The 11020-nt window shown below is 40.4% G+C and overlaps 1 protein-coding gene across 1 annotated transcript in view; it reads right to left on the bottom strand.

The window, feature by feature from the left end:
* LOC101851060 (poly [ADP-ribose] polymerase tankyrase) overlaps positions 1–11020 on the bottom strand; it is a gene marked incomplete in the record, with an annotated part of 82071 nt that overhangs the window by 50421 nt on the left and 20630 nt on the right. Inside the window, 8 exon segments of the mRNA XM_013085456.2 lie at positions 193–320; positions 1463–1562; positions 2435–2643; positions 3869–4025; positions 5705–5811; positions 7846–7955; positions 9477–9640; positions 10217–10294. Coding sequence (XP_012940910.1) covers positions 193–320; positions 1463–1562; positions 2435–2643; positions 3869–4025; positions 5705–5811; positions 7846–7955; positions 9477–9640; positions 10217–10294 — 1053 coding nt within the window.

The following is an 11020-nucleotide window of genomic DNA, read 5'->3' as shown; positions in this document are numbered from 1 at the left end:
GAGAGAGAGAGAGAGAGAGAGAGAGAGAGAGAGAGATGGAAACATGGAGAAAGACATGAAGAAAGAGAGATGGTGAGAAAGAAATGGAGACAGGAAGAGAAGGGGAGAGAGAGGGAGAGAGAGAGAGAAAGGGAGAGAGAGAGGTAGGTGAGATACAAAAAAAGAGAGGAGGAGGAGGAGGAGCATTTCTACCGGATTTCTTCCATCATTGTCCTTGGTGGTGCACAGTGCTCCTCTTTCTTCCACCAGGTACTTGATCTGAGCTTCTAGATCTTTCTGTCGCAGGTCACTCTGACAGCCACGGAACACAAGGGTCAGACCTTGGGAGAAGATGAACCAGAGGAAAAAAAAGAATATAAAATGAGTCACGATGCGGTGGAATCAGGCGCTCCTCAATTTTGGGGCATTTGGAGATCTTGGTATCGTCTTATAGCTTGTTCATTTGTCTTGCTTTCGATGAATAAAATACCTATCTTATCTTGAATAGAGGTCGAAATATAAGCAATTGAAGGAGGTAGGGGGTTGCCTGGTTTCAAAGGCAAAATTAGCAAGAAAATGGCTGCTAAAGTTTGGTAACTTCAATAGCCAATGTGAAAGCTTCCACTAAAACAATAATGTTCACTTTATTCTCACAGCTACATCCACTAAAACAATAATGTTCACGTTTATTCTTACGGCTACATCCACTAAAACAATAATGTTCACATTTATTCTTTCAGCTACATCCACTAAAACAATAATTTTCACTTTTATCCTTACAGTCACTTCCACGAAAACAATAATTTTTACTTTTATCCTTACAGTTAAACTGAACCAATTACACACCTAAAAATCAATTAAGAAATGTGTAATCTGATCTTATACAAATAAATTGACTTTAAGTTTAGTTTTAGTAAGTGTTTTACGGCACTTGCAACACAATAAGGTCATATAAGCGCCGACGAATAGAGGGTGTTACAAGAGAGTAACCAACAAAAAAAAAGGAGGGTAGATAAAGACGATAGATGTTTGATAGGAAATAAGCAAACCACACCAGAGCTAAGTTTTTTGCTAAAAGTAGAACGCAGATGTTTTTAAGTTCTAATGTTGCTGCATGTTTCAGAGAGCTGTCGGTGGCCTAGTGGTTAGGCTCTCGGACTCGCAATCGTAAGGTCGCGGGTTCGAATCCCGTCAGGGGCCCGACGTTGTGTCATTGGGAAAGGCACTTTACACAAATTTTCCTCACTTTACCCAGGTGGGAATGGGTACCCGGCTATAGACAGCGAAAGATCTTGTCAGTTTGTTAGTGTTTGAGCACTTAATCAGTTGCTTGCACTGTATGCTTCCCGGGAAACTGAGAATGTTTCGGAGTGTTCTATGGTCTGCTGGGGTAATAATATAGTGTAAAGCGAATAGAGCCTGCTGTTGAGCGGGGATAAGCGCAATACAAATGCTATTTATTATTATTATTATTAGAACTCACCATTGTCATCGGGGAAGTTGATGTCCACTTTGTCACTGTTGAGCAGCTCTCTCACTATGCCGTTCTGGGCTTTTAAATAGGCCACCGAGACCGGAGTCACCTTCAGACAGTAACAACAACAAAAAAAGTTATAAATGCTACAGTTGGCTTGGTCCAGATGCAATTTACAACTGTACAAGCGTGCCATATTGATCCGAGGCATTTTCTGTTTTCTTTACTTAACCTTACTCGAAAGTCCGGGTTTGAGTCTCGGTTCGGACACAAATTTTTTCGCTCCCTCCTGCCCACCCAGCAGTAATGGGTACCTGACTTCGATTTGGGGAAGTAAAGGTAGTGTGGAAAGGAACTGGCCACCCCACCACAATATGCCAAAGGCCCAGGAAGTTGTCTCACAAACAAGGCAATCCCCAATGTCCGGATCGGATGCGAGAACAACTTTTCTTTTAACCTTACTTGTCCAGCCTCTGTTACCTTGCGGTGTCAAGGAAGGAAGCAAAAGTCTTTCTTTTGCTTGTTGTTTTGCCTGTTGCACGGTTGTGTCGTTATAATTTCAATGCAATGAACATGTCAAATTTACACAAGTCTCTATCAAGATACACACGCCCTCTAAATAAAAAAGAACCTGACACTCTGCATGTTACTGCCTTTTGTCAAAAACTACTCTGTTTGCTTATCTCTTACAGTACCTTGTGTTATCACAACCTAGTCTAAAACAACACAGACTGCACCATAGCACTGGACTGGCTTGGAACATAAGGCCGACTTCATGTTATCTAGATTTAGTTTCCATTTTCTACTTCTACTTTATTTTTCTTCATATTAAGCAGTGCAATTTTTTTTTTATGGCAGAGCCAAAAAATCCCTCTCCTTCAGCCATTATTAGTGCCTCCAACAATAAATAACATTCAGGTTTCAAACTCGCTCAGAACTGCCTTATGCCAAAATTGTTTCATCAGTCTCTGCAGTACTTACTTTCCACATGTTGCTGGCATTTGGATCCACCCCTGCCTCCAGTAAAAACCTGACAGTGAACAGCCATCCAAAGGCCGCAGCGTAGTGCAGTGGGGTGTTGTCCGAGTGGTCTCCCCGCTCTCCGTTAGCCCCGATGTGAAGGAAGTAAGACAGCACCTTGGTTGCTCCGTTCTTGCAAGCATGGATAAGAGCTGTGCGACCTAGACGATCTGAGAGCCAAAGAAAAGAATACAAGGTACAAGTACATCAATAGAGCTTTGAAGGAGTTCAGATAAATGGTATGATAAAGGTACGCAAAAACTTCCGGAGCTAAAATCTTGCCTTTGGTCGCCCCAGAAAATATGTTTACTGCAGTTGGAAGTATATTGAAGACAAGACATCTAAAGAAATCTATGCTTGGTTTTCGCACCGAGAAAAAGTAAATTTGTAAGCCAGTGTATGATGATACATCCAGTGCACTTCCTTACAACGGTATAGACGTACAACAGATATATGTGAAACGTGCTGACAAAATGAGTTGCTTCTTGGATTCAAGCCATATGGAAATAGATACACCACGTTTATAAGTTTTTAAAGATACATCAGAATGAAATAATAACAGGCATAATATTACACTTAAAGAATATGGCATCAATAGCAAATCTACAATTTTACTCTTGTGTTGAATTTTTTTTGCCAATATCTCCATTTGTGAGGCGTGCTGACACAAATGGATATATTTAAGAAAAATTGACACGAGGGTCCAATTTGTAGAATTTTTATTGATGCCATATTCTTTAACTATAATACACCTATTATTATTTCATACTTATAAATTGTAAAAGCTTCACCTATAAGCATGAAGTATCTATTTCCATAAATCCGAGAAGTAACTCATTTTGTCAGCACACTTCACATTTGTGGATTGCGAGAAGTAACTCATTTTGTCAGCTCGCCCCACATAAGACACCAGGTTTCACGAAGTAGAAATGTTAAAGCCAAGGAAGAAGCCCACAATCTGGGCTCATCCACAATTGAAAATGAAGCTTCTAAATGCTCAAAATGTGTTAAACTCTTAGCTGCCAGAACTGATCTCATTCTCCACAGCAAAAATCACAAACTTAGATACAACTAACTTTGGGCATGGTTGATAATTCTAGGAATGTTTGATAATTCTAGGCATGGTTGATAATTCTAGGTATGTTTGATAATTCTAGGCATGGTTGATAATTCTAGGCATGGTTGATAATTCTAGGAATGTTTGATCATTCTAGGCATGGTTGATAATTCTAGGTATGTTTGATAATTCTAGGCATGGTTGATTATTCTAGGTATGTTTGATAATTCAAGGCAAGGTTGATTATTCTAGGCATGGTTGATTATTCTAGGTATGTTTGATAATCCAAGGCAAGGTTGATAACTTTGGGCATGGTTGATCATTCTAGGCCAACCAACCTTTCTGCTCCACAACCGCACCCTTCTCCACCAGGAGACGAACCATCTTCAGGTTTCCTCTCTGAGCTGCAAACATGAGCGGAGTGATCTGCATCATGGCCACGTTTAGTTTGGCATTCACATTTGCTCCATTTGCCAGCAGAACTTTGGCCATTTCCTGTTACAAGACAGAGAATAGCAGCGCTCATATGACCTTAAGCAGTAGCGAGCACCGTAAAATGCTTTCCAAAACAAGAGAGTAACAGAATAACTTCACGATATATTCCCATAAAAACCCAGTACTGAACTGTTCATCGACAGGACCAGAAATGTTACACCTGTACATATATTCATGAGTTTTGTTTTTAGGTTTAGAAGAGGTTTTACGGCGCTCGCAACTGCATAAGGTCATATGAGCGCCAGGAGATTACAGGTGTTACAAGAGAGTAACAAACATAAAAAAGAAGGGGAGATAAGGACGATAGTTGTTTGATAGGAAAGAAGAAGCAAACCTAACCAGAGCACCCGCCAACCACCCATATTAATGAGTTTGCGATCTTTACAGACGTAACAAATAATGACACAACAGATGGATAGGTAAGATGTAAGAAACAAGAGCTGAAATTTTTAAGAACTTCACAAGTTGAGGACATGTTCACAAAAAAATTACATGATATAAGGAAAGACAAGATTCTTCAAAAACACATGCCTAGTTTGTTTGTTTGTTTAAGTTGGTATTAAACCAATAGAACACATAATTCACCCAACATTTGAATTCAATCTTACGTACGTAAAAGGGCATTAGGAAAAAAAATGATAAAAAGAGAAAGGCGGGGGGGGGCGGAGGGGAGAGATTGACAAAGAAGATGGGAAGTTTTAGAAAGAATTATAAGGTAGTCTGCTGTATGACCTAGACACTTACTTCTATAAAAGTCAGGATTACCATACAAATTTCAAGAAAACAAGGCTACAAAAAAAAACAGAAGACACCAAGGCTGTCATTAGTATAACATGGTTTATTTCAGAGAGACCCCAGAGTCAAAGAACATAAAAAGAAATGAACATAATAAGAGGGGGGGGGGGGTTGTAAGTGTTTTACGGTGAATAAGGTCATATGAGCGTGCAGGACATGTTAAGCTTTTTCAGTTGGTAGCAAATTTTGAATTTTGCCCGGGGGGTGGAGATTAGAGGTGTTACAAGAGAGTTTAGTTTTAATAAGAGTTTTACGGCACTAGCAGCACAATAAGGTCATATAAGGGCCGAGGATTAGGTGTTCTTTGTTTTTGTAAAGTGTTTTACGGCGCTCGCAACTGCATAAGGTCATATGAGCGCGCGGGACACACCTAGTATTTTCAGTTGTTATTCGGGTGGCGGCTAGAGCCTACTCTAATCGATTTTAGACCACCAAGGGATCTTTTACTTGCACAACTTGCACACGGGCCCTCCAAGATTTTTCGCCCTTGTCCGAGAAGGCTAGGTGTAGATCTTTCCTACCAGAAGATCAGGGGTGTGGCTGAAAGACAGCAGTAAGAAGGAGCCAAGGAGTAGCAGTAGAAAGGTTGCAAAAAGAGTCAGGAGCCCAGACGAAGGGGCAAAGGAGGTGAAGGGGTGGGGGCAGAAAGAGAAGTCGAAAGCAGACGACAGAACATTGCTAGAGAGCAGGAAAGGAGGTTAAAGAAGACAATTTTAGAGAAGAACATTTTTGGGTCGCTCCTCGGATTCGAACCGGGGACCTTTGAATGAGAGGCCAACACCTTAACCTCTAGGCCACGACAGCCCCCCAAAATGAGTTTAGAAGAAATGAGATAAGCTCTGGATCTCAAAACAAAACTATACAGTCGAAATAATTCTACTCACAATTTTGTCCCTCAAAACAGCGAGGTGAAGAGGCGTGTGAGAAGTCTTTGTGGGTCGATTCACGCCACCCACACCGTACTTGCCACTCAGCATGTCTTGTCCCGCATCTAGGGGAAAATTACAAAACTTGTGATGGCTGTTTCCCTGTCTGTCTGTCTGTCTGCGAGCCCATTGGTCTGTCTGTCTGTCTGTCTGTCTGTCTGTCTGTCTGTCTGTCTGTCTGTCTGTCTGTCTGTCTGTCTGTCTGTCTGTCTGTCTGTCCGTCCGTCCGTCCGTCCGTCCGTCCGTCCGTCCCTCCGTCCCTCCCTCCGTCCCTCCCTCCCTCCCTCCCTCCCTCCCTCCCTCCCTCCCTCCCTCCCTCCCTCCCTCCCTCCCTCCCTCCCTCTCTCTCTCTCTCTCTCTCTCTCTCTCTCTCTCTCTCTCTCTCTCTCTCTCTCTCTCTCTTTCTCTCTCTTCTATATGTAATTCTGTGACACTAGCCTTAGCATCAGTTTTTAAATAAATGATATTTTCTTCAGAATTCAAAATTTCCATTTGTGAGGCAGCGTGGTGGAATTCGGCTCTCGCCAAAATAATCAAAGTGAAGAAACTTTCCTTTTTCCGCAGGTTTGTGAATTTTTACCAAATTTTTGTTTTTTTGGCTCAACACCTTTCATGCCCATTAAAGAACTCATTTCTGTGTGGATTTTTCTTTAAAACGTTGATTAAAGACACACAAAATTTAAATTTTCAGTTACCATGGACTCTTAAGCTAAGGAAATAACTAATCTTTGGCGGCCATTTTCTCACTAATTTGACGAGAGCCTGATTCCACCACACTGCCTCACATTTTAAGGTAGCACACAATATTCCTAACTACATGACAGAGCCAATTTTCATGATTATTAACTTAATTTGTACAAGTTCTCTCTCTATATGTATATAAATAATAGAGAGAGACACAGAGAGAGAGAGAGACAGAGAGAGAGACAGAGACAGAGACAGACAGACAGACAGACAGACAGACAGACAAACAGACATACAGACAGACAGACAGACAGACAGACAGACAGACAGACAGACAGACAGACAGACAGACACACAGACACACAGACAGACAGACAGACAGACAGACAGACAGACAGACAGACAGACAGACAGACAGACAGACAGACAGACGGGCAAACAGACAGACAGACAGACAGACAGACATTACAAGTTTTGCTTCTTTTTTTTTTTTTTTTTTTGGTCAAGATGCCGGACAAGACAAGAAGACAGAGACAGACAGACAGACAGACAGACAGACATTTTTTTCAAAACGGTAAAAAGATCTATAAGGTCAAGACAAAAATCACAGATGAAGATCTCCTTTTTACATGATGGCCTGACCAGTCATAGGAACAGATGCAAGCAAAGACCACAGTTTCAAACAGCCTTTCAGAGTCTGTTATACTGAGGATCCACCCCGGAAAGTCAAAAGTCCTAAGGATAGATGCGCTACGAAAGGAGCAGGTCACAATAGAGGGAATCGAATCCTTCTGCTATCTTGGGAGTATAATTGACAGAGAGGGAGGAACAGGTGCTGAAATAAAGTCCCACGCTGGAAAGGCACAGACTGCATTTATCTTTTTGAATAGGATTTGGAGGACCAGAGATATCTCACTACGAACAAAGCTGAGGATTTTCAACTCAAATGTGAAGTCAGTCTTGTTGTATGGATGTGAGACATAGAACGCATCTCAGACTTGCATAAAGAGGATCCAGGTTTTCTTGAACAAGTGTCTTAGGAAGTTACTGAGGATCAAATGGACAGACAGGATTACTAACGAGGAAGTATTAAAAAGAACGAGACAGCCCAGCCAGAGATGAGGTGGGAAGAAGGCGTTGGCGATGGATTGGACACACTTTCAGGAAGTCAAGCAGCTGCATAATAACAAGGAAAGTGTTAGATTGGAACCCACAAGTAAAAGATTAAGGGGAAGACCACGTGGAATCAGGAGAAGAGTCACGGAAATGGATGTACAGAAAAGTGGGAAGACATAATGAAGTGACATCAAGCAACTAGCCCAGGATAGGAAAAGGTGGAAAGTGTTTATTCACGGCCTATATCCTGATCCAGGGTGAGAAAGGCAATGATGATGATGCTGACCAGTTATACTCACTGGCTGACGCGTGTTTGAACAAGAGCTGCACATTGTCTGGTCTGTTGGCCTTCACGGCGTAGTGAAGGGGGATGTTTCTCTGCGAATCTGTGTCATTTGGGTTTCCTCCCCTACAAAGAATACCAGTCAGTTTTCGGCATAGTAAGAGTATTACTGCACTTGCAACATAGTTAGGTCATATAAGTGCTGAAGATTAGAGGTGTCACTGGATAGTAACATATAAATAGAAGGAGGAGAGGTAAGCATGATAGATCTTTGAAAGTAAAGAAAAGAGCACAGAGCACCAGAGCACCTGCCAACCCCCCCACAAAGTCAGTAAAAATAAAAACTGTCAAATTTATGACTTTGGACACTGAAGATGTAATGGGAAATGAATGTTGAATGTATGACTAAGATTGTAAATTCCTTTTATTCATCTTCTTTAAACGTCATTAGAAAAAAAAAATTATTCTATAGGATTTTTTTTCTTTAGAGAGCATAGCTGTTAATCCATGTCTTTAAAGCTTAGCACTTTACTAAACACAATAATACAAATGTAAGAGATTCCTTCAAAGACACAGTGAAATAATGTTCCAGAAACAATAACATAAATTCACTACACATTTGGATTAGAATATCAAGAGTCCAAATGGTTACCTAAGCTCTGCACCCCAGGGGCTAGGAGATCATATTTGAAAACATAACGGAAATCACCATTCAGATTACTTCTTACACATTCTTAAAAAGTTGACAATAATTTCAAATAAGGTATATCGTCTAAAAGCCTTAAGAAAACCAATTGTTGCAGCAGATAAATAGAAATCAGAATTGAATCCATCTGCAAAAGTGTAGCGCATACTTCTATCCCAAAAAACATTTAGAGCAATAAGTCCACCAAACGCAAAAGAATGTGAACTCCAGGAGACTGCTCTGTGCCATGCAAGTTGAGCAAATTTTAATGGTCTGCCATTTCCAGCTCAGAGTGTGCAAGGTTATTAAAAACAGTCAAACTTGCTGCAATGGCAATCTATCCCAGACAATCACCTGTTCAAACAACCACTTCCTACTTCCCCCCTTGTATTTTTTTCTATTTTATCAAATACGTTGCCTGAAATATCCAACAAGTCTTAAGACAGCAACTTTTCTCCTGAACAATAGGCAGCCTTCTTGGACAATTTGAGTTGCGACTCGGTGGAATCAAGCACTCGTCAATTTTTGCGCATATGGAGTTATGGATATCACCTAAAAGCTTATTCATTTGTCTTGCTTTCAAAGAAAAAAATATTCATCTATCTTGACTAGAAGCTGAGATATTTGCGATTAACGAAGGTAGGGTTGCCTGGATTCAGTTCTAAAATTAGCGAGTAAATGGCCGCCAAACTCGGGTAACTTCAATGGCTTGAGAGTCTTTGAAAACTGAAAAATTGTGCATTTTATGCCTTCAATAAACGTTTTTCAGTCAAATTTAAAAGGAGATGTGTTCTTATGTGGACATAAAAGGTGTTGAGCCAAAAAACGAAAATTCCATACAAAAATTGCCAAACTGGCAGAAAAATGCCTGTTTCTTCGATTTCATTATTTTGAGGAGCGCCTGATTTCACCATGATGCCTCACATTTCACGTGTACACCAACGAAAATGACGGTCACTTACCAGCCCAACAGCAGTTCCAGGGGAGCCGTGCTGCTGCAACAAGCGGCAAAGTGAATCGGTCTCCGGCCGGTGGTGTCCGTCATGTGTACGTCTGGCACCACGGACAGCAGTTTCTCCAGGTACTTCACATTGGGATTGACCGCTGCACAGTGGACAGGGGACAGCTGGGAAGGACACGATCGGTAAACTAAACTCTGCTACTCCTTGCCCTACACGTCGATTAAGTATTTTAGTAGATAGAACGTTAAGTTAAGATGGGGATTTAATACTCTCAATCTGAAATGAGACAATGATGTTACTTTCAGTTTGTTAAAATTTTAGCAAGAGTTTTACGGCGCTTGCAATACAATTAGGTCATATAAGTGCCAAAGATTATGTGTGTTACAAGAGAGTAACAAATACAAAAAAAGGAAGAGAGATCAGGACAATAGAGGTGTTTGAGGGAAAAAAGGAGATAACCACACTAGAATATGCACCAAACACCCAGAGATAAGGTCAACTTTCAAGTGTAATAAATTATAAATATATATAAATTACATTTTATTGATCCCCAAGGTGGAAATTAAGTAACAATGGAAAACATACAAACATGAATACATCATATTCAAACACAAATATACATGCAAAGAATACCAAACACTCAATATTGCACCGATGCACAACAGTTTTACATAATCTTTCTTCTCATAAGCCAAGCCAGCAATCAACGACAGTATATCGACTGTCTGCTGCAATGTTACCTTGAACACTCTTTTGTTGACCTGAGTAACATTTGAAGGAGAGCAGTTGGTCAGATCCTCTTTCTCAAACAGCAAGACCTGGAAAAATACAACATGAAATGTTAAGCTGACTGACAATGCCAGGCATATCTTTGGTTTAGTTTAGTATGAGTCTTACATCACTCGCAACTGCATTAGGTCATATGAGCGCAGGCATATCTTTCTAAAGGTTGAGTGATTGTTTGGGTTAGAGAAAAGGACATACACACATGGACTGTTCTATAATGCAAGGAAGATGTTAGACAAAGCTGAAAAATGAGAGACTGATAGGAAAGGAACATAACAAACAGGGAAAATGCTGAGGTCTCTTTCCGGAGGATTTTTTAGTAGTTCTGACTAACGAAATATGAGTACATCCTTGGGAAAAAAGAAAAATTATACGAAAACGTCAGTTTTGAATTTGAGAGAACAGATATGGTTCAAACCTGATGGCACTTCAAAAAATGGCATTTTAAAAAGATTAAGCAGCATTTACTGGAAAATAAATTCCAAGTGATGACTACTCTCAAAATGCATAGCCATATTGTCTTTAAAATAAGAGCCTCTTATGACCATATCAGATTTAACGATTAAATGACAGCTGGGTGCAAGACTGATGAATGCTAATTTGCAAAATGGCATTTGTTGGAGCTTTTCACTCAGTCAATGTAATGTTTGTTATAAGGCTACTCAAAACTTTGCTGAACTATTTATTTGTCTGTTGTGTATGTGTGTGACTGTGATATGTATGTGAATTTTCTAACATGAAAGAGTGCATGTGACTGA

Source organism: Aplysia californica, unplaced genomic scaffold (genome assembly GCF_000002075.1).
Source record: "Aplysia californica isolate F4 #8 unplaced genomic scaffold, AplCal3.0 scaffold00377, whole genome shotgun sequence".
NCBI lineage: Eukaryota > Metazoa > Mollusca > Gastropoda > Aplysiida > Aplysiidae > Aplysia > Aplysia californica.
This window is presented reverse-complemented; position numbering and strand designations above follow the sequence as displayed.